The 25,304-nt window shown below is 33.6% G+C and overlaps 1 protein-coding gene across 1 annotated transcript; it reads left to right on the top strand.

Annotated features, from left to right (window-relative positions):
• The first annotated feature begins 3,633 nt into the window (after nucleotides 1–3,633).
• Nucleotides 3,634–23,369, top strand: LOC132748869 (fibropellin-1-like). Its single transcript, XM_060738523.1, has 13 exons — nucleotides 3,634–3,837; nucleotides 6,615–6,706; nucleotides 7,955–8,065; nucleotides 9,273–9,386; nucleotides 9,500–9,613; nucleotides 10,287–10,400; nucleotides 13,519–13,632; nucleotides 14,191–14,304; nucleotides 17,247–17,354; nucleotides 19,002–19,145; nucleotides 19,729–19,892; nucleotides 21,499–21,647; nucleotides 23,267–23,369. The coding sequence occupies exons 2-13, from the start codon at nucleotides 6,625–6,627 to the stop codon at nucleotides 23,367–23,369; spliced, it is 1,431 nt and encodes a 476-aa protein (XP_060594506.1). The 5' UTR covers nucleotides 3,634–3,837; nucleotides 6,615–6,624.
• The last annotated feature ends 1,935 nt before the right edge of the window (nucleotides 23,370–25,304 follow it).

Below are 25,304 nucleotides of genomic sequence, written 5' to 3'. Positions count from 1 at the left end.
AAATGCTCTGCTGGAATGCTAAGCTGGCTAGGCAATCTAGCAGGGCATTCCTAAATACAGCGTTAAAATGCTCTGCTGGAATGCTAAGCTGGCTAGGCAATCTAGCAGGGCATTCCTAAATATAGTGTAAAAATGCTCTGCTGCAATACTCAAATACTCAGCTGTCTTGGCAATCTAGCAGAGCATTACTAAATATAGTGTAAAAATGCTCTGCTGGAATGCTAAGCTGGCAAGGCAACCTAGCAGAACATTCTGAAAAATAGTGTAAAATGCTGTGTTGAATAAGCAATCTTGCGGTGCATTCTGAATTATATATTAATAAGCTCTGCTGGCAGACTGATTCTGAGTTCCAGGATTTATTGTTGCCAACGTTTTATTGACATTTTCGACTTCTAGGCACTTCTGAGGCACTCGCAGACTTTCAGGAATTTTGATGCCAATAGAAATAATGATATTTTTGACTTCTAAGGACCTTTAAGAGACTATTTCATTGTCCTGGGATTTTGATGGACACTCGCAGACTTTCAGGAATTTTGGTACCAATGCTGATATTGACAATTTTGACTTGGTCTGCGACTGATTCTCGGACACTCGCAGTCTTTCAGGAATGGTTGGTGCCAATGAAAAAAAATCATATTTTTGACTTCTAGGGACCTTTAAGAGTCCATTTCATTGGCCTGCAGCGTATTGTTGGACACTCGCAGACTTTCAGGAAAGTTTGGTGCCAAAAGAGATGATGGCAATTTTTACTTCTAGGGACCCGCCAGAGTTCATTTTTATGGTCTGCGACTGATTCTGGGACATTCGAAGACTTTCAGGAATCTGTGGTGCCAATGGAGGTAATGACATTTTTGACTTCTAGCGATTCACCAGAGTCATCATTTCGCTGGTCTGCGACTTATTTTGAGACACTTGTAGACTTTAAGGAATTTTGATGCCCATGGAGATAATGACATTTCTGACTTTAAAGGAACCGCCAGAGTACATTTCTTTTGTCTGCGACTGATTCCTTGAGACTCGCAGACTTTCAGGATCGTTGATGCCATTGCAGATCATGACATTTTTTTACTTTTAAGGACCCCTTAGTCATAAGCAGAGCAGTTTTACTGTAAAATGTCATTTTCTGCATAAGCACCAAAAATTCCTGAAAGTCTGCAAGTGCCCAATTATCAGTCGCAGACCAACGAAATCGACTCTGGATGGTCAAAAATGTCAAAATTGTAATTATCTCTATTGACCCAACAATTCCTGAAAGTCTTTGACTTTCAAAGAATAAGTCGCAGACCAAAAAAATGGACCCTGAATGGTCTCTATAAGTAAAAAATGTCATTATCTGCCTTGACATCAAAAATTCCTGAAAGTCTGTGAGTGCTTCAGAATCAGTCGCAGTCCAAATAAATGGATTGAGGAAGGTCCCAATAAGTCAGAAATATTATTTTCTGCATTGACACCAAAATTCCTGAAAGTCTGCGAGTGACTCAGAATCAGTTGCAGACCAACGAAATAGACTCAGGAAGGTCCCTTTGAAGTAAAATGTCATTATCTGCATTGGCACCGAAAATTTCTGAAAGTCTGCGAGTGTTCCAAAAACATTCGCAGACCAACGAAATGGACTCTGGATGGTCCTAAAACTTCACAAATGTCATTATCTGCATTAACACCAAAAATTCCTGAAAGTCTGCGATCGTCCCAGAATCAGTCGGAGACCAAAGAAATAGACACTTGAGGGTCCCTCAAGTCAAAAATGTCATTATCTACATTGGCGCTAAATATTTCAGAAAGTCTACGAGTGCCTAATAATCAGTTGCAGACCAACGGAATTTAAACTTTATTTAGGAATGCCCTGCTAGATTGCTTAGCCAGCTGAGCATATCAGCAGAGCATTTTTCGAACTATATTTAGGAATGCTCTGCTGGATTGCCTAGCCAGCTAAGCACTTTTAGCACTATATTTAGGAATGCCCTTCTAGATTGCCTAGCCAGCTGAGCAATTCAGCAGAGCATTTTTGCACTATATTTTGGAACGTCCCGCTAGATTGCCTAGCCAGCTGAGCATACAAGCAGAGCAATTTTACACTTTATTTTGGAATGGCCTGCTAGATTGCTTAGCCAGCTGAGCATACCAGCAAAGCATTTCTACACTTTATTTTGGAATGGCCTGCTAGATTGCTTAGCCAGCTGAGCATACCAGCAGATCATTGATTTCCCTATATAAATCGTAATGCCTTTTTGCTTAGCTCACTGTTAACTGCTAACTTCTCAAATACTTACTTTAGAATCGAGTATGGCGTTTCAATACTTAGATTCAGGTTGTAACTTAAATAACAGCTGATAAATGATTTACGGCTTCAGTTGTTAGATATTCTGGACAGCATCACAATCAAACAGGGTTGTTTTGTTTGTTTGTTTGTTTGGTTTTTTTGGGTTTTTTTTTTTTTTGTTGTTGTTGTTTTTTTTTGGGGGGGATTATGTACAAAATCATTGAATTTGATTCAAGAAATTAAAAAGATTAGGATTATATATTTGCAAATACCAACGACAAAGATTTAATATTTTTTACAGTCTTGTTAAAAGCACGTTATGCCTATAATGCAATATGATTATACCCTTTGCAAAAGTTAAAATTTTGAGAAATAAAATTGATAGAATTTCTGAGGCAAACTGTCATAAGATGATAAAAAAGGGAAACATAATTGTGTATTGCAAAATTAATTTCATGGACATAAAAAAATGCATGCTTCTTTCAAAATAAAGTTAACGTTATTGAAATGTATTTCTTTTTACAGTTTTAAGTGCCTGTTATAAGCCTTTCACTACTTTCTTTAGCTTCTTTTTTTTGTCCTGTCTTTCAGGTTTTCCAACATTATTTTGGTATTTTGGCATTTACTACTGGAAAATTATTAAATTCTCTTTAAATTTCTCCTCATGCTTTTGTTTTATCGAACATATATTTAAAATCGTTTTTTTTTTTTCGTTTTTTTCTTTTAAATAAAGATTTTTAGTAATTGATTCTTTAACAAAATTGTTCCACTTCGGTCTACTCCAGCGTTACTTGAGGCGGCCTTTCGTGAGTTTGAGTCGAGATTGAGATTAAGTATCGTTTCTCAATACGGGCCTATATAGAATTCCGTCCATAGTCGACTTCTATAGTTCAGAGTAATTCATAGAACCGCATAGTGACGCCATAGTGACGTAATAAAGTGCAGATAAAGCTTGACACTAAATATGTTAGTATTCATCCGTGCTGTTAGAAACATTCTCCTGTCGCTATCGCTCCCGTAAGAACAGCACGGATGAACACTAACATATCGGATGAACACTAACATATACATAACTAAAAATGTAGATGATCGTGTGACGGTGTCATTTATTGAAGTAGCTGATTACTGATTACACCAGACGTTCCTCATAAACAGTTATCTTGAAACAGTTCAATAGCTTTTTTAACAAGGTTCCGAGAAAGGATATGATTGGGACTCACAGGTTAAAGGCTCGTAACGTTTTCCATGAACTTCGTAGTACTCACTACGCTCTCGCAAATACCCTGCATGATTACCATTACTCACGAATTGTTCGTGCTATTCTTTGTGAGTGTTTATAACCAGCCTATAAATAAGATTTGCTCGATTGATCAATTAACATAGCCTTGCGAAGGAAATCTTGGCGTAAGTGAAATTTAGTACCTTGCAAAAAAATTTAATTAATTAATTTCGTTATTTATGTAATAGTTTCTGCACGAGGAATATACTCTGTAAAGTATTAAGTGACCCGGTGGAGTTCCAGATCCCGAAACAGCGTAGCAAAGGATACCAACACACAGCACAGCCAACGTGATAACGTGAGTTGATTCGTTCTTATTTTTCGCATAATAAGTTCCTATTGTTTCATACAAATGTAAGATGTAGATGCGATTCAAACCATTTTACGGGAAAAAGATGTTTAAATTCCTGCCAAAATGTTGACTGCTTGGAATATTTTGAAATGAAAATATTAACTAATCTATTACACCTAATTATACGCATATATACGCATATATTTTGGATCATCAGTTCTTTGTCGAGTTAAATGTGCATTACTTTCTACTACGCACACGGGTAATTCCTATCGTCCGTGTCACAGGGTGAGAAAAAAGTGCAGCCTGACCGGGACTCGAACCCGGGACCCTCAGAATACCGTACGTACCGCGGCTCTACCGACTGAGTTATCCGGCCGTTTACACATCTTCTCCCCTAAATAGTGAACAGTTCAGAACCGAGACATCCGGTTTAAAATCAAATCTTTCTGTAAATCGAAATATTTATATTTAGATAATTAAAAGAAACCTAATTGACCAGTTTTATCAAGTATGGTCCGGTATATTTAAGTATCCTGTAGTCATCTAAAGAATGACTTTACCATATTTAAACTGCCGTTAAGTCGGGTAATTCTTACAAAAACCCAGCGGTCTCATCTTTTATTTTACACATGCGGAAACTTCGAGACTACATATCTACTTATTATCTAAAATCATTGAAATGACCGCTTTATTTCCTTTAAGAGTAAAAAATCTCAAAACATTTGGTACCAAGATTTTGAAATCTGGTGATCAATTTTTGGAGTTGGACCCCAGGTAATCAAGGCCAGTGTGCCATTCGTGTGAATGTGTATTAGCTAAAGATACCAAAGAACTAATTTATGAAACAAGGGCAACATTGTCGAAAAATACGACCGTCATAAAAGCTTTTGATGGACATTTGGGCATTATAGATATGCATAGCAATTAGCTCTGGGCATTATAGATATGCATATCAATTAGCTCTAAGTGTGATTTGACTTTGAACTGGATCATGTATGAAGCAATTCATTGAACAATGGTGAACATTTCTATAAAGTAAAATTCTTCCAGACATGTCGGAAATATGTTTCAATTCAAACTTTAGTGACCTTGACCTTGTATTAATTAACCTAAAATACAAATACCATGGCGGTAGTCATGATAATGACCATTTGTGTTACAATCCTTCAATAAATGATAACTAAATGGCCCCTAAACTTATCTTGATTTTTTTATCTGAACTTTAACTTATGTGACCTTGGCCATAGCCACAGGGTCCACGCAAATTCGTAGGTACAAACAAACTTTTATATACACAGTTTCGGAACGAGTGTAAAAGGTTGACTAATCTATTGTAACGGGTAGGGCACCGTTAAGCTATAACAGTAAAAAATTGTTTGTACTTACGGATAAGCTGGGGGATAACCCACATAACATCTATTGCCTGAATAAAGGTCACTTTCCAAGACCCATAACTCAGAAATGGGTCTCAACTGAATTATTGTTCTTCGAGAATTTCGAAAATTCATGATAAATTGTTTTGTATGCTACATCAACATTAAATACTGAAGGTATTCTCTTGAAACTTCACTAGTATCATCGGTATCATAATTTATTTAAGGTCACTGTAAAATCGCAGTAAGACTCTGCTTATGGTTCTTGACTAAGATTTGGCCCTTCGTGTATCAAGAAAATTCTTTATGCAACGTCATCTTTAAAACAACTGACGGCACATTATATCTTAGAAATCCATATTAAAAACCATCTTTAGATATGACAAACAAGTGTTTAATAATGTTTTAATGATGGATTTAGAGCTTATTTAGATGTTTTACAACTAAAGTGATTTGTGTGTAGTGTGCAGTAATGTGTCGTAAAGGTAGCAAAATGTAAACAACGTATTTTGTCTTCCATACAATATCAAAGCACAGAAGGCGCTGAATTTGTTTGGGTCTCAGAATGTCAGAAAGGTGAAGGTTGTGAGATTTTAAACCAATTTGTTTTTGTATAGTGCCACCAATGCTTTCCAGTGTTTTAACTGTAGTAAATTGTCTATAAGACTAATTGCAACACTGATAGTCAATGCAATGTTTATTTGACTTGATTTTTTTTTAAAAATTGAGTTGCTTCAACTGGGATTTGAACTCGAGACCTCTCGATTCATAAGCGAGCGTGCAAACCTTTCGGCCACGGTGAAATTATAACTTAACGACCCGAAGAAAACCATAAGAACTTGTTGCCCAACCCATTTGCATTTTGATATATACTCTTTATTTGTATGATATATTTGTAAACATGTATTAAATGCAATAAAATATGTTTAAACTAAACTAAGAAAACCATATTATTCTAAATTAGGGTTTGTAACTCTTATTATTTCGACGCTAAACACAGATGTAAGTAATCATGGAGCTTACTGTAGGCATGTATATCTATAAAGAATGAAACAATATTAGAAATCTTCGACCATTCGGGAACTACTTTGCTTGAAAATTAATGCGCCTGTATTGACAATCTTTACGCATTGATCTCCCCTGAATTTTTCGGCGTTATTGTACATATAAAGGGAAGTAACCGCTTCAAAAAGGCATTTACAATTAACAGCATTAGGCTCTGAAATTTCGATTCATTATGATAGAGCAAAAGAAGTAAATGTAGCAAAATAGTATATATCAAATTACCGAAATGAAAAAAGTTTTTGAGAAATAAAAATTATAGCATTTAAGACATGTGTGCCTTTAAAACTTAATTGTGTTCTTTAGTGTGGTAGTCGCTTAAATTGTGTTTTTATTACGTTTCAGGTACAGCAACATGAAGAATATACTGTGTTACCAACTTTATATGATCTATGTTTCAGTACTTCTGTTCAGTAATATACCTGTCGAAGGATCATGTATGTTTTTCTTCGTTTTTTTATCCCTCTTTGTACACAAGTTAACATATATAGTCTTTAATGCATTTATAGGAATTTGCTTGAAACTTAGATAATTTAACTGTGTTTACTGTGGTTTTTTTTATAACCGTTAGAAACACTGCAAAATAACAAAAAAATACTCATTTTCACAGCACAAGAAATTCTATATAAACTTTATCGAAATTCAATAGGTTCATATTTCTGTTAAAAAAGTAGTGCATTGTTCAAAACTTTACTTCATCTTTGTTTTAGATACTCATTTGAAACTTTATTCGAGGATAGATAACTGTAAGGAAGAATGTATCTTACAGGAATGAGAACTCTTCAATTAATAATTTTAGAGTTATTTTCATTTGCTATTATATTAATTAAACCGCCGCCTTTATATGTAGACAAATAAATTAGTAATTCAGGCCGGTTGAGTGCATCGAGTACCGACATATGACCAAACAAAATGTATTAAAATCAGGGTTATAACAAGAAAAACAAACATATTACAGTAAAGTAAATTAAATGTAAAAAAATGATATTTTTCTGATAACCTAAAGGAAAAGTAAAATAGTTCTGAAAGAAAATCAACCCAAGTCTGTGAGTATCATTTGTAATCGTGTTTATATTGTGTAAGTACAGTATAGATTTTAGCGTACTTCTTCAATATTTTGGTATTATTTACAAAAAAGACATAACTTGTACAATATGACACGGAGTTAACAACCTACCTGCTGGAACCTTAAGTGGTTAACCTTTGTCACCAGTAAACCACCTGGCCAGCCTGTACATCCGTGCAGTCTCAACCGGCTCGATACTGGTGGTTGCTCATATTGAAATCCCTTAGCTTTGAATGGACTGCTCCACATTCAAAGCTTGACAAGCCTATTTAATAAATCCAACATGCTAATAATTACAACAAAAATACTGGTGATCGCCCGTACAAATCTTTACATCTAATTATAATCATTTAACTTCTCATATAATTATAGCTGAGACAACACCACTGAGACTGGTTATACTGTACCGCCTTTGCTGTGCTGTTGCCTGTATCGATAGTAAAAACTACCCTCTATTCAATGAGAAAATAACGGAATTATGTTAGAAATTCATGATTCGACCTATTTTTCACATGCTGGATGATTCAACAAAGACTATATATAGACTTATAATAAATTCAACATAAAATGTTTAATCCCACGCATATATTCTAAGGGTTTTGGTTTTTATGTTTATTAGATATTGACGAGTGTCTGAGGAATCCGTGTCAGAATGGAGCAACTTGTAGCAACAAACACGGGTACACGTGTACATGTGCCGGAGGTTGGCAAGGAACAAATTGCGACATCGGTAACTATATTAACATCTTAGTAAAAACATTAAATCAAAGCACAGAAGGCGCTGAATTTGTTTGGGTCTCAGAATGTCAGAAAGGTGAAGGTTGTGAAATTATAAACCAATTTGTTTGTATTGTTTGATTTTATTAACCTGTCAATTCCATACTGATTATACGGTCAATGCACAGAATATATTAATATTCGATAACTGTTCGGTAAATTCCATGAGATGGATGCAGTAAGATATGATTAAATTGAATTAGTTACACTGACCGTTATAGCGCAATAGGGTAATTTACGGGTATATAATATCTATATGCACTATACGTGTTGTAAGATCGAGACAGCGTATGTCCAGTTTTTTTCTCATTCATAACTATTTTTTAGCATTTTTTTGGGGTAAATACTATACTTTTGTATATAAGATTGTTTAAGAATTAATATTAAAAATTCTTTCAGATTAAAATCAATAAATGTCATTTCAGTGCCATAAAATACAATATAAAACGTGACAAGTCAATGTTTCTTAGTTGTTTCATATCTGTGTAGACAATTTTGCGAGCGCTTGACAATTTTCATTAAAATAGAAAAATAAGCATAAAAAGAATGTCAAAAGAAGGCTTCGAACCTCGGAACTCTCAAACATTAGGTAATGATGCACTTAACCGACTGTGCTATTGCGGATGTTACGAGAACCTATATTAAGCTAGTGGGAGTTTTCCAAACGTTAGTCATATGCTCTATATTAATTCTCGTAAAATAAACGGACAAAACCGAAGTGGGATCGAATATTTAAATGAGTGTTATAATGTATTCATAATTGACAGGTCAATAAAATCAGACTATATAGTGTCACCAATGCTGTTTCCAGTGTTAATTGGCTATAAGACTAATTCTAACACTGATATTCAATGTTCATTTGGCTTAAACAATTATAATAATAATAATAAAAATGCTGCCTGAACTGAGGTTTGAACTCCAGACCTATTGCTTTCGTTACGAAAATTTATGCGCCTGTCATTTGACAATCTTTACGCAGTGATCGTGTATGTACATATGAAGGGAAGTAACCGCTTCGAGGAGTTTGGACTACTTTCGGCATTTGCAAATAAGAACATCTGACGACCCAAACAAATAAAAATGACTAGTTACATGTTTCTTTAAATTATGTATAAATCGACGCATATATTTAAGGATTCTTTTACACGTTTTTTTTTCAGATATTGATGAGTGCTTGAGCAATCCGTGTCAGAATGGAGCAACTTGTAACAACAAACAGAACGGGTACACGTGTACATGTGCCGGAGGTTGGCAAGGGACAAATTGCGACATCGGTAACTATGTCAACATCTTAGTAAAGCTTTTTTTAAAATGACTAGTTACATGTATTTTTAAATTATGTATAAATCGACGCATACTTTTAACGATTCTTTTACACGTTTTTCAGATATTGATGAATGCTTGAGCAATCCATGCCAGAATGGAGCAACTTGTAACAACGAACAGAACGGGTACACGTGTACATGTGCCGGAGGTTGGCAAGGAACAAATTGCGACATCGGTAAATTCTTCGTTGTTTGAACAAAATCTATTTTTAATGAAATGACAATTTATTTTCTTATGAATATATTTGAAAATTATATAAAGCAATACTGAATAACTTTTATGACTGTATTGTTGTTTTCCTTACTCATATGTGTCAGTCAGTCAGTCAAACGCAAATCTATTTTGAAACTCGATACTAATCATGGCGTATTCAGATACAAGCAAATGAGCCAGTTACCCTTGCCAAAATGGAGCCATGTGTCACAATAAATACAACCGTTGCACATGCTAATGTATCCGCAGTTGGAAAAGAAATGTCAACGAGTTTTACATTATGTAGATGTATACATATTTTACGACATAGATCTATAAGTATCCGATCTTCTTGGTCATAAGTATACAGCTGCATTTCCTGTTACAAGCTCTTGCAGGCTTGTTAGTATATTACATACATCTTTAGCACATGGTTACTACACTGGGTAAATTTATTCGTAACTTAAACGTGTCATTCAAGTCATTAATCATCAACCGAATAAGATATTGAGCAAAAGTAACTGTTTTAACCAGAAGTGGTAAGTATAAAAAAAGATCTGCAAATAATTAGTGCAAGTTGTACGGACTATAGTATTGCAACTGAATGTGTTTCGTGTGGTAATATGCGACTGATCAAATGTCTTTACTTTATATAGATATTGATGAATGCGCAAGTAATCCCTGCAGGAATGGTGGCACATGTACAAATGACCAGAATCGTTTCACGTGTACTTGTGCGGCCGGATGGACGGGCGTAGACTGTAAAACAGGTGAAATGCTTTCTTTTTATTGAATATCATAAATACTTCAACTTAAACTTTTTCTTCTTAGCAAAAATAAGTACCAACTTTTGAGGAAGTGTTCTTACACGTAAACGCATTTTAAATCTTGTCAAAATATAATTCGAAGATCAATATTCATTTTAGCTCGACTATTCGCAGAATAATCGAGCTAATGCAGTCACCCATTTGTCGGCGTCGGCGTCCCTGTGGTTAAGTTTTTGCGTGAAAGCAAGTATCTCCATAACTACTGAAGGGAATGAATTGAAACTTCACAGACTTGTTCTCTGTGAATATCTAACTTGATTGGCACAAGTCGCATAACTCTGATTTGCATAATTTTGCTTCTAAGTTGGTATCTCCATCACTACTGAAGGGTTTGTGCCTTTTTTGGGACAATTTTATGCATTCATAATAATAAAGCAGTGATTTACTCGATAAAGCATCTTAATAACAAGCCTTTGTACATTTTCGGACAATTTTACGTATTCATATAGGTAAGCATCATTATACTCAATAAAACACATTTTTTTTCGAATAGTCGAGCGTCGTTGTCCTCCGACAGTTCTTGTTTAAAATTTAATTAACAAAATGATTAAAGTCACGTAGATTATCATTTTATAAAGTAAACTTATATACATGACAAGTATAAACTGTATCGTGTTTTATGAATTCAGTGTTAATACATTTTCACTTTACATTTGTATAGTCTTTTAAGTTCTTTAAAGTTCAGAATTAAAGTTTATGTTAAATGACAATAAATTCAAATATATCTTAAATCATCCACCATAAATAACACTTGAGTTGAAAAAAAATTTAAAAGGTGAAAATCTTTATAAATAATAGAAGACATTGAATATTTGTATATACTGATTTTATTTAACGAGTTAAATAAATTAAGTAATAGAGTTACCCCTTTTATATCTATAACATGCCCGAAATAAGAACTGTTTAAAGTGAAGAATACGCATTCTTCCATTGACACGCTTATAGTGTGGCACTAACATTTAGCAAGTCTTTAAGCTATGTTTGTATAATGCAAATTACTTCATTTGTGATCGTGCAATATACCGTTATAACAGTTTCAGTTCAAACTAATACCGTTATAACGAAGCCGCCAAATCTGCACGCGTATGATATAGACATACTTTTTTACGATTCTTACTCAATATAAGTAGTAAAACAGAATACAATATTCACTATGTTTGTCTATATTGTACATCATGTTAATTTGGATGTGATTATTCAACTCGGCACTTGGACTGAGATCCCTGCTTTAACCCTATCATAAGACATTGAATGAAGGTTAAGTTATCCCCATTTTCATATGCTTATAAAATATACAGTATTTAAACCATTTGCTATTAAAGCTGGGAAGAAATTAATCAAACGTCAAAGTGGTTTATTGACGTCATTACGTCACTGACGTTTCAAAATTTTATGTAAACATTTTGCCATAAGCTTAGTCAATGTTTAATTTAGAAAAAAGAGAAATTATGGTAGACTTTTTTGCGACGGACGCGCCCTCAGGTGCGTTCAGAGCTAAGTCATCTACACATGGGATTTCGTTGGCTACACTCGCGCAATGTGTCCTAAACCAATTAACAGCCCAAGAAATAGTACATGAATTTGATCCTTCAAAACTCACATACTTTGTCTGGATATCTTAATGTCTTCCATATTTAGCCTTTTCAATTTCAAATTAAGTTATCCAAGTTAAAATTGGAACGTATATTATTGATAAAAACGTTGTAGTCTCGTAGTATTATTGCACAATATGCAAATTACTGCTGAAACGATTTACCGCTGTCGAAAAAGTAGGACAGCAAATTATACTACAATAAAGGTGTAACCTCTGAGTTCCAAGACATTATTAGTAGGAAATAAATATTTCTACATTATACAAAACATTATTATTAACAAATCAAAAGTTTTTCGTGACTCTAGGATAACTCGCACATTAATAAAAGAACTATTTGAGTGACTCATACCGCGGGTTTAGCTGAATATTCAGCAGTTATTAATATATTAGATACAGTACAATGGCTGGTATAAATATCTATTTTTGAAAATGCATGTAAGACACTTTACCGCCATGTAGTCTTTCATGGTAAGGAAGTTATAATATCAGTTCTACTTCCGATTCTTGTGGTTTGTTTACATATTTTACTAGGTCATGATATGAATTAACCTTCGCTATTCTAAAAATAGATTCTGCTTCACCTGTTCTAATTTTTGGACAGGCGATTAGGAAGTACACATTAAACATGTAATTAATAAACCAGCGGATTGTAATGCGATACTTTTAGAAATGCTATACAATTGTAAGAAGCAAACAAGTTGAAAATGGAATTTAGTGTGAAGTTGAAAAGGACAACTAAACACTGTAGTGCTTAAGTGACATTTAAATTAAAATAAAAACGATGTGCTCTGGCCTCTACATCTTTACCTTGTAAATAAAAAAAAAATCTAAGAAATACACTATTAATTGCTGATGATTTTAACCAATTTGTTTTTTAATGAGACATATCCAAGAGAAATAAAAATACAAATGACTTATATTTTATTGTCTGTATGCCCACTATGATATAACACGAAGCAAATCTAAATAGCATTCTCAAATGTATAATGTATTATGTTTGAAGTTTATTTGCCTGGATTTATTCAAGAAATATTTCGTTGATAGTTTTTTTTCTATTTACATATCATTTCTTAGAATAAATCGATAAGGACACTGATTTACAAGTTTGACCAGAGTTTTTAGGCATAAATTTCATTCTGTATTTAAGTGCTTGAAAGTAGAAAATCTGAATTATATCAATTTGGGACACAAAATATATTGCTCTACAAATCTCGAACTTGTATGGAACAAATTTTCTCTGTCATATATTTTGTGTTTTGTTTTTTTTTCTAAAAGAAGTCTTAATTAATGTCTCTCCGGTTGCATGTCCGTCGCATTCAGTGCTGCAGCACTTTGATTTTGAATTGACATGCAGTCGGTGGATAGAAACCTACCTTGACGTAGACTATATGTTGACGTAAAATATAACATTTGAAATCATGTATAAATCGACGCATAAATTTAATGATTCTTTTACACGTTTTTCAGATATTGATGAATGCTTGAGCAATCCGTGCCAGAATGGAGCAACTTGTAACAACGAACAGAACGGGTACACGTGTAGATGTGCCGGAGGTTGGCAAGGGACAAATTGCGACATCGGTAACTGTTCACATCTTAGTAAAGCTTTTTTTTAAATGACTAGTTATCTTTTATATGACCATTCTTGAAAAGTAATTAATAGCCTCAGACAATTGTGTCGTTTTGATGCGAAAAAATTAACCACTCAGGCCTACGGCCTTCGTTGTCAATTCCTACGCATCAAAACTCCAAACCGGTGTTAAATAGCCGATAAACACCGCTAAGACCGATATTATTTCTTTATTGTATAATATTGTTTCCATTCCAAAGAAGCCAATCGGTTATCATAACTATTGCTTTTATATTAATGTTTGCGAGGATGTTCGAATAGGTGTGGTCACTACCTGTCAATTCAAGGCCGTGACTTTGGTTAGGGCTCTACTCGGGCTAAGACTTAACTTTATTACCAGTTGAGGTAAGTAATCAGAAAAAGATTTGTACATTATTACATGGAACAAACAATGTTTAGTTATATAAAAAGTGTACATAATTATTGTAATTAACACGGTCTAAGTTAGCAATGGAATGTGTTACATTTAAAAAAAATGAGGTTGATAAAATGTCTTCTTTTTCATTCAGATATTGATGAATGCGCGAGCAATCCGTGCATGAATGGTGGCACATGTTCAAATAATCAGAATCAATTCACGTGTGCGTGTATGGCCGGATGGACCGGCGAAAGGTGCACTACAGGTAATATGTTTTCGTTTTTAGATATTAGTGTATTTTTTCAAATGTCTGTGTGTTAATTTTCATAGAAGAAAAAACTCGATACTATATAAAATTCTGTTCATAGTCGCCTTCCATTTTTTATAATGTTTTGTAAAAATAGTCGTGACGTTATAAAGTAAGCCAAATAAAGCTTGTAGTATTCATCTGTAGCTTTTCTACAGAAATTAGAAACATTCTCCGGTCGCTATCGTTCCCGTTGAAGTTTCTAATTTGTGTAGAACTGCACGGATGAACACTCACATATATTAGAATTTTGTTCTCCTCAATATGTTATAATAACTAGCAGAACTTTATGAGCGACATGATCAAAACTTGACATTGGTATCTCCGGACCCTATAAAGTTTTGTAAAATTTTCTGAGCCATTGCAATCAGACAGCGTTTTTGTATGTTAGAGAACTGTTTCGATTTCATTTATGGCCACCTCTTTTTTGATGTAAGTTTGTTAATTTATCCCTTTGTAATTTACATATGGTAAGTTAACAACGGAATGAAATGAAATTAATAAACAATTAATTTATCAAAGTGAAGTTGTAAACTTACCATACAATTCAACTTCTCCACCCCAGTATTTTTATGCTCCTCGAATGGTGAGCATATAGTCGCCACTTCGTCCGTTCGTCTGTCCGCTATTCTTGTCCGGGACATAACTTTGAAACAACAAGAGCTATCAACATGAAACTGTATAGGTAGAGATCTCAGATATGTGCAGTGCACAAGAACAGTAACTCTGCCTTGCCTAATGTTGGAGTTATTGCCCTTTGTTTATATTTACACTTTGAACTTTGTCCGGGACATAACTCTTAAACTATTAGAGATATCAACATGAAACTTTATAGGTAGATAAATCTCATTTAAAAGAAGTGCAATGCAAAAGAGTTATAACTCTGCCTTGCCTAATTTTGGAGTTTTTGCCCTTTCGTTGTTTAATTTTACACTCTGAACTTTGTTGGGGACATAGCTCTGAAACCATAAGAGGTTTGTAGGTGTATTGATCACATTAAATAGAAGTGCAGCGGAAAAGGACCTTAACTCTGCCATGCTTGATTTTGAAGTAATTGCCCTTTTGTTCGTTTTTACACTTTGAACTTTGTCAGGGACATCACTCTGACACTTCAAAAGGTATACTTTTCTGTGTCTAAAACATACTCGGGGAGCATCCCCCGGTTCAACCGGTTCTTATTTATAAGGCTTCTGATGTTAACAGTGTCGTGTGATACGGATTCCCGGTTTTGATCATGTAGAAGCTCATTTAGTTTTGCTAGTTACTGTATTGAGAAGAGCTAAAAACTAATGTTTTTTTCCGTATGGTAAGTAAGCGACTTCACTCATAAAGTTTTTCTTTTGCAAACTTTGAAAGCGCACGTCTTTTGGATAAAGTTCGACTATGAAAATGTGATTTTGTAGCTTAAATTTCACTGTACACACAGAACATTTTTTGTTGAATTCCAAGTTAAAATATTGTTTATGTAAACAATTTATTTTTTCATTTTGTTTAAGTATTGATATTTATTATCATTTATACTTTGTACGATAACTATTCGTTCAATAAAAAAGAAAGGAAGAAAAAAACTGTTAACAATAAGATAAGATTTGAACTCCGATTTCTTGAGTTACATTCAGCAATAACATCCACTAGGCCAGAAAGACTATTACTTAAAGTATTTAAAATAAATTATAATAGCGTTAAAACTACTATCCGTCGTTATCCTCTCAACCAGAATCAATAATTTCAACTTTCTTTTTCTAAAACTAAAGATAGTTTAATACACAAATGATTTTTATTTTCAAAAATGGTTGACAGGTAGGCAATTGTCTACTTTTTCAGTTTTAAGTGTGAGTTAATTCCCTTGAATTGTGATTAATTCTTATTAAATTAAAAATTTAGTATGCATTGATATTTTGTCTTGTGTTTAGACAAAAGGAATTGATTAAGGAAGCGTCCTGGTGCCAATTTAATGTGTTCTATAAAAATGATAACTCCTACGTAGGAGTAAAAAAAGCCTAATTAGGAGTTTAAAACTCCTTCATAGGACTTTATAATTCCTACGTAGGACTTTATAATTCCTACGTAGGACTTTATAATTCCTACGTAGGACTTCATAATTCTTACGCATTTAAAAGCTATCTCTTATTTCATTTGTGCATACATGTGTTCGATTTAAAGTTTCAGTTAAAGCAGGGAAGTAATTTTCTAAACGCTTAGGGTGTTGATTGACTTCATGACGTCATACGACGTATCAACACGTCATACAAGATCAGACTGGTGTTTCCGTCTGGCACCGTCATGCCGGAAATTTCGTTATTTATTCATCGGAATTTCATTTGCATTGTTTATTAAAGGCATTGTTAAAAATAAGATTTTGCATTATATGTGTCATCTTTGATGTATTGTCTGAATAAGCTACCTTTGTTAAAAAAGAGGTTATTATTCTTATTATTATTAGTATTATTATCAAAGGCGTAATTTATGCGCATTTTATGAATATGACGTCATTTCGGCGTCATTAATTTATACGCTATGGGTCATGGGTGAAATAACATTAATTTTCATGAGTTTTATTTTTTAGGGTAAACAAGAATTTAAGGTATAATAGATTATAGTAGAATATCTAAAAAATATCATCGGAAAATCCGTCCCCAGGGTACCCGTCCATGGGCGGCAACTCGACAAGCATAGTTACGGCCGAATGGACTATTCCGATCCGAACCATAACATATGACAGATATTATTTAGCTTAGTCAATGTTTTATAAAATGTAAAGTATGTTAGATATTGTAATCAAACATAAAGATAAAAGATAGACATGAAATACACTTTGACGTTGCCTATTTTCACGAATACTTTAAATAACATATGAATTTATGCAAATAATTTACAGTTCTTTTTTACACGTTTTTCAGATATTGATGAATGCTTGAGCAATCCATGTCAGAATGGAGCAACTTGTAACAACGAACAGAACGGGTACACGTGTACATGTGCCGGACGTTGGGAAGGAACAAATTGCGGTAAATATTTTGACGCCTTTGTAAAGCTGTAATGCTGGAAGAATCAGATCTTTTATATGACCATTCTGGAACAGTAATTAATAGCCTTAGACAAATTATCAACATGTTACACTGTTTCCAACATACAGAAACCAATGGTAGTTCGGAGCCAAATCTAGATGTATCAATGTTTACCAGCTTGGTGTATTGGCTACTTTTCTGCCTTTTAATCCCAGACCAGTGACATTCGTCCGGGGTAGAAGTGGTTAGTTTTAGGAACAATATGTGTACACTATCACTATCAAAATGGACAAGTGAAACAATGGAATGTGCTGCATTCAAAGTGAGACTGATCAAACGTCTTTTAGCAATCCATGCATGAATGGTTTCACATGTGCATGTTTGGCCGGGCGGATGGCGAAGTTTGCAATACACGTTTTGATTAATATAATTTAAAAACAAGTCTTGAAATGATAATGTTTGTCCTTAGTAAAGATAACTGAGAGCCTTTTGGACAGTAGTTTTTGTGTTGTTTAAATGAACAATCGATTCATATTCGATTTTTATTTTATTTTACTAATGAATAGGTGACGTGTGATACAGTAACCATTTCATATTCTTTTCTTAATGTCATTAATGAATATAAACCTTGGTCTGTGATACATAACCCTAAATTTATCATTATTCTATATACAATATGATCATTCAATCACTGTTTTATATTGTATCACGTGACCATCCAATATAATCCAATATGGACGCTGTCATTCTGTGTTGGATAGTTGAGTGCATATATCCTTTTAAACTCCTCACAGTGATTACCTTCCTTAATTGGCAGAACTTCACAGACGTCACATGATGATGTAAGTCACTTGACGTAACATCGAAATATCGACCGTTACATAGAAAAATCTAACGTCATTTTTCTCTTCCTGTTTTATTTTTAACTTTGTGTACCTACGTTCGTTATTATAGTTTATCTAACAATTATCAAAAAAATACAGAATAATGAAAAATAAATTCAAAAGCTAAAAGATATAAAATATCAAAATATTGATAAAAATGTTTGTAATGGCAGAGAAATCCTTTACGCAGTGATCTCCCCTTATCAGTACAGAGATCTCTGCCATTACAGACATTTTTATCAATATTTACATATTTTATATTTTTTAGCTTTTGAATGTATTTTTCATTATTTTGTATAGTCTTGATAAACTATATAACGAACGTAGGTACGTAAAGTTAAAAATAAAACAGAAAGAGAAAACTGACGTTAGATTTTCTATGTTCATTTGAATTTCGACGTTACGTCATGTGACTTTCATCATCACGTGACGTCTGTGAAGGCAGTGATTACAATTCTGCCAAGGAGGTTATCACTGTGAGGAGTTTTTATGGCAGAAATCTCTGTACTGATAAGGGGAGATCACTACGTAGTAGATTGATAACCTTTACCTAATACTGTAAACCATAAAAGCCGTTAACTACAAAAGTATTCGAATGATGCATCGTAAGCAGAACGTACGGACAATCTTGCATAATGCTTCGCAAAAAATAAATTGTTTTTATTATTGAAAAAAAACAACAACAAAAAACAAAAACAAAATCATAAAACTTTGTTACTATAACTTGATAAAAACAGCTATCATAACAATCTTGTTTGTTCAGGGGTTCAAGTAGTTCAACCAGATATAGACGAATGCGCTGATGGTATCGATAACTGCTCTTCAAATGCTAGATGTGACAATACTGCTGGCAGTTTCACGTGTACCTGCGATTGGGGATACAAGGGCAATGGATATTCGTGTGTTTGTATGTACATAAAGATAAGTTTTTTATTATGACTACTGAAGTAATCAGTGTATATCGAGGCGAGGGGTATGAAATACTCTCCGTCAGTCCTTGCATTCCAGTTTTTTTTCCGAATGATAATTCAAAAAAGTAAATGAGAAGTAAACTTGATAAACTTCAAACCAACGCAAAGGTGGTCCTCTCACTTTGATGGAGACACTGGGTTTAATGTCTTGCGTTTATTTATGTTTGACAGTTAACATTCTCTTTCTGTCAGGAACGAAAGTCTTGATTTGTCAAGCTAATTGTGTGAATAGTTTATTTTGTCTGGGTGAGGGGCATCCGTGGCAGTGGTTCGTGCCGGAAGTAATGCACGGAAGGGCACCTGAGGTCTTCCTCCAACAGTAAAGCTTGAACGTCGCCATATGACCTATACTGTGTCGGTGTGACGTAAAACCAATCAAACAAACAAACAAATTGACTGGGTGAAATACCGAATGTGTAAACCTATTTCAAGAACAAGGGCTGCGGAAGTATTTGTTTCTTATTATTCTATACATGTTTTTGTTTATTCTACAATTTCATCTTTCGATGTATCTTTTAGCACAGTTGGAATACCTATGTAATCCCGACGATAGTATTAATGTGTTCAATCTACCAGACGACAGTTACCTATTTGCCATGCAAGTCGTCACGAACGGAAATGACATACTATGTACAGTGCATGACGAAAATGCGACAACTGTGACGTTAACAGGATGTTCAAAGGTATAAAAATGCTAAGATAATTCTGACATTGGAAACATTTTAAGTTGAAATGCTTTTCTGCATCACACTACACAAAATCAATTTGATGTTGCAATTGTAAATTGCATTAGTTTTAGATTTGAGTATCATTGAACCATGAACGTAAAAATGAAAAAGACAAATTATCTTTTCAGTTTTATAAAACACTGTGACTTTCATTCGAAACAAAACATTTCCTTGATGTTTATACAGCGATTTTTGTTATGAGCTTTCCGCAAATAAAACACCATTGTGTATTTATAATCTGCCAAGTTGTTACATTTTCAAGGGAGATAAATGCGCATCCCAACAATTTTATTTACTTGCTAAATGTGCCGCTCTGTGAGAGGATAAGAAATCTCTCTCTCATTTTCCACAGCCGCTCCTTTTTACATAAAACAAAATGTATGTTTGTATTATATGTTAAGATATTCTGATATTTTCATGGATTATTAATTTAAATTATAATTTATTCCATCGGTTCAGCCTTGAATTAACAATGCCCATGACTATTAACCATGCAAATATCAATAGTCCCTTGCAAAACTCACAATTTTGCTTTATAAAGAAAGGCATTGAATTCCTCTCCATGTTTATTTCTGGTATACCGATGGAGTAGCTTTTCTACATTTAATGTGAACTTCACATCCCTGACTATGCCTTAGAGACTCTAGACTCGGGATTAGAATGCACAAGCCCTCGTAAAAAACCTCGTTTATTTGTTAGCCAGTCAAAATAGGCTTTAAGTGGCTAAGGCCCGCTTCAGACGACCCAAATGCTGTCAATTATTGACTCTGATGAGTCTAAATGAGGAAACGGGTAAATTATTATTTGAGCTAACATCATAACGAAATTTGATTTTGAATGGCACTGTCACTGTCAATACATTCAACATATGTTGTCCCTTACACAGTAGGTCAGGACAACAACAATATGAACGATTATGTCAATGCATACCATGTTAATGAACAATACATGGTTTAGATTTATTGGTCTGCACAGTTTCTGAACAATCTGTCTGGAACATACTGTAGAAGCGAATTCAAAGCCAAATTCTTCAACTCTCTATATGAATTGAGGTCGCAAACTTATACGTTAGATATTGAATGGGTCTTGATCCCACTTTATAACATATATATTGTATGTACTAACCAGGACCATTCTGACCGGTATCTTGAAATAATCAGGATAGGGAGTGGTTTAAGTTACTACTGAGAATTGTGATAACTGACAAGTTTATCACACCCACCATCCCTATTATATTAGATCACATCTAGATTATATTATATTATATTACCAACTTAGATCAAATCTAGATAATTCATTAAGTGGACTATCTTTTCTTTTAGGTTGTTATTTCTTAGTAGATATTGTCTTTGCCTATGCATATACTATTCCAAATTTTAATGAATATGTTGATATTAAGTAAATTCTTAAAGCATTTTTGTTTTGTTTTGCTAAGTGTATTACTTCAGAAATAAGACATTGAAAACAGCATTGTTTCGTTTTTGTTTTTGATTTTTTTATATAATCAGTGACACTGTTAAGTATTTAATGAAAATACCAATGTACATTATATTCTGCACAGAATGAAGAAATCATTATAACGTACGGGCCATACAGTGAAATAGCTACATATAAATTACATGGTGGTAAAACTGTGATAGTAAAATTCGTCTGTCTAGAGATTGCCGAGCAAGGAGTTATTCATACAGTCAACAATTCTTATTCAGCACAGTAAGAATTTTATCTTAAATATAGAAATATAGGTCTATCAAAAATTGTTGTTTTTGCACACCTGTGCACAAAATGAAAACTGCCATGTCTGGTCTTAGATATTTAGGATGAAACATATAACAGTAAAACATATCTAAAAAGGGTTTTTTTCTTCTTAAACTTAAACTATAAAGGCTAAGGCGAAAAACTTGTCTAGTGGACCTCTACCAATTTTATTCAAACTATAGCCATGAGGTCTATATGAGCCCAATCCCAGGGCGGTAATGATATGTATAATTACATTTATATTAAAAACTTTAAAAATCTTCTTTAAGCAAAAGCTTAGATATTTAGCATGAAACTTTGTCTAGCGGACCTCTACCAGATATGTTCAAATTATGACTCTGGGGTCTAAATTGGTTTCATCCCGGGGATAGGGGTGATGGATTTTTCTTGTAGGTATATACAGTAACATCTTTAAAAAAATCTTCTTCAGTCTATAAAGTAATTAACACTAAAACTTTAGCTTCCAATCGTTAGTCTCGATTCTTCTGTGGACAATTTATAATCTTCATTGCTAAGAATAAAGGCATATTTGGGCATATTAAGCAGTCATGTCCGTTTTTGCTATCCTTTGTCAGCTCTGTTCAAGTTCTGTAAGTGTTAATTAAATCCGGTTATTTTATTTAAGCCTTTTTCAAATGGGGACAACACTAAATTTGTAAACCAGTTCCCAAAAATTTTGTTTTCCCCAACCAGGTTTGACTATAGAGGGAAACCAAATTAGTATTAAACCCTTTATACAGCGGGGCCCAACCCCAAAAACTAAGGGGGGCGATTTAAAAACAAACTTTTGGGGAAAAGTGAAAAAAATTTTTGGGACAAAAAACTGTTTCCCAAATTTTAAATTTATATAAAAATTTAGGGATTTTGTGGTAAAAATTTTAAAGGCCCTTTAGTTTAAAAAATTTTTGTACGCGAAAAAAAAAATGTTGGGCGTTTTGGGGGTTTCCGGGGTTTTCCCGTCCGTCCGTCCCCCGTTTTTTCATAATGTCCCAAATTTGTCAATTAAAGAAAACATGTTTTTTACATTTTATAACTTTTTTCCTTTCCCATATTCCCTGTTATTTCCTTATTTATCACTGATTAAAAACAAGGATTCTGACAAAAGTTAACCTATTTTAACAAGTTACAAACATGTACTTTTTTTGATTGGTAGATACCTGATAGGTGGATGAAGTTTTGGCTGACTGGGTCAAAGTCATTGGAGTAAAAAATAAATTCGGTCTTTATCTATAAATTGGTGATGTATTCCCTGTTTAATGGTGACATGTTTTGGGTGTTTTTTTTGCCTTCCGGTGGAGTTAGGGATCATTGGGTCAATGTAAAGATCGTAGTTGATTTTTTTCTACATTCTGACATGTCAAACTTGCATTTTGTTGACAGTAGCCAAAGTTTATGACAAATGAAGTCTAATAACTGTGTCATCACAGATAACTGTGTTAAGCACATTTTCCTCCCCTTAACTGAACAAAAAATGAGCAACGTTTTTGGAAAATGTTTATTGATACCGATTTATATGAGCCGGGGACATTTTGTATTCACTAAACACGTTCTTGTTATACTTTTTTTTCAAAAAGAACACTACAACTTAGAAAAGTGAGCAGCTGTACAGCGTATCCGGGCATCGATGATTCATCCGAGGATTATGTCAATTTGATCTCTAATGGCGGGTATGTCTAATCATCATTTTGTAATACATTAATGATTACAGTTATTTTCAAATTTTAATATTGACATTTCTTGCAATATTGTTAAATATTGAATCAGTTAATAAGACTCATCTGATTTATTGTGGGATTGTTTTAAAACCCGTTTCAGGAATATGTTCTTCAGAACTCATAACAAAACTTTGACTATGCTTGGAACCGAACTTTGACTATGCTTGTAACCGAACTTTGACTATGCTTGGAACCACAAGAGAAAATATTTACATGCTTGGAACCGAACTTTGACTATGCTTGGAACCACAAGAGAAAGTATTTATTTATTGTGAATATACGAAATGTCTATTTTATCAAGCGTATTATCAAATCGGTCTAATAGGTTTTAGGGTTTTAGCATCGAAAAACACCCAAATTCTAATACAATTTTGATACTGCCTTTTAAACTAAAATTTAAAACTGATAAAGTTGTAAAAAGAACATGCATTATATATTTTTAATTATTTTTGTTACAAAATTTATTTTTCAAGATGTTCTTTCATAGGCGGATATTAAAAGTTAAACTTAACCAGTTATTTAATGGAAACTGCCACGGCCAAAACAATTTTATCAAGCCTTCCAAAATTTACAAAACTATTGAAGATTGGCTTTTACTTTTGGGGAATTTCGCAGTGTGAAAATATGTCCAAAATTCTTGGAACCAGCTTGTATGGTATGTAAAAAACATTTTATGTTGAATTTATTGTTCCACTTACATTATGGTAGAGGAGGCTTTAACTGGGGAATCCCAATTTTTGTTCTTTGTCTGTTAGTCAGACCCAACTTTGATTGATCGGTACGTCTGTCTACGTGTACGCTTTATATTAATATTTTATTCTACCTCAAGGTCTTCCGCAAAACTTCACCTTATTGTTTGCCTTTAAAAAGATGATAGGTGGACCTTCCTGCTGTTTTATCAAAACGGATAAACTGATGATTTCTGCAAGCTGAAAATTCATGATATGACATAAACATTGATTTGTCAATACAAAATAATTGCATGACTTTTTCATTCGTTGTTTACCTTTAAAATAATTCATAATTGTAAGGATTGTTTTCTTTATTTGTTTTTTCTTTTAATAGTTATTTATTTTTATTTATTTATTTATTTGAATAGTTATCCTGACATTTGGTAAAATTGAGATATTTAAAATACCATATGCTGTCATTTTATCATATCAGTATCTTACAGCGTACATGTTACAAGTATGACCTCGAGTTACCGCTACATAAAGATTTATTTAGAATTATGAAATGTTTATTAAATTGCCGGATTATAAAAATTCTGAATGATTTAAGGTGTTGCTGTCTATGACACGAAATAATGATTGCTAAATGATTGCTAAAACCAAGACAACTTAATCAAACGCACAATCACAGACGCACAAATACGCACGTACACATAGCAATAACGGAAATAATACTTAAACTGGATGCTTTTGCGCATGTTCAAGTAATTTTCTCAAATGTAACGCTACTGTGATGCTTTTTATGCTCCCCGAAAAAAAAATTGTGAAGCTTAAAGTCGCCGCTTTGTCCTTCCGTAGTTCCGAACTTTTTTGTGGTTTTCTTTCTGTTTCTCCTACCAATTTCATTTATTGGCCGATATCTATAACGTTTGGTAGGTAGATACGTCGAATAGCGCTTTGTAAGATTTCCCAGGTATCACACTATCCAGACTTTTAGGTCCAAATTCACCAGTGATAATAAATTGATTTTTACACTTTTGCTCATACAGCCTTTAATTACTAACCGATGTCTAACATTATAAATTGTGACGTATTTCATATTTGCTAGGTACCTTTGGTCTAAGGATGGGTGAAGGTTGGATTTACTTTGGGGAAGATTATGTAAACCAGTGCTTACAATAAATGTTTATACTTTTGCTTACACAGCTTTTATTTATTAACGGATC

Source organism: Ruditapes philippinarum, unplaced genomic scaffold (assembly GCF_026571515.1).
Source record: "Ruditapes philippinarum isolate M1 unplaced genomic scaffold, ASM2657151v2 ctg616_1_1_1_1, whole genome shotgun sequence".
Classification (NCBI taxonomy): Eukaryota; Metazoa; Mollusca; class Bivalvia; order Venerida; family Veneridae; genus Ruditapes; species Ruditapes philippinarum.
The sequence above is the reverse complement of the archived record's forward strand: the minus strand, read 5'-3'. Positions and strand labels throughout refer to the sequence as shown.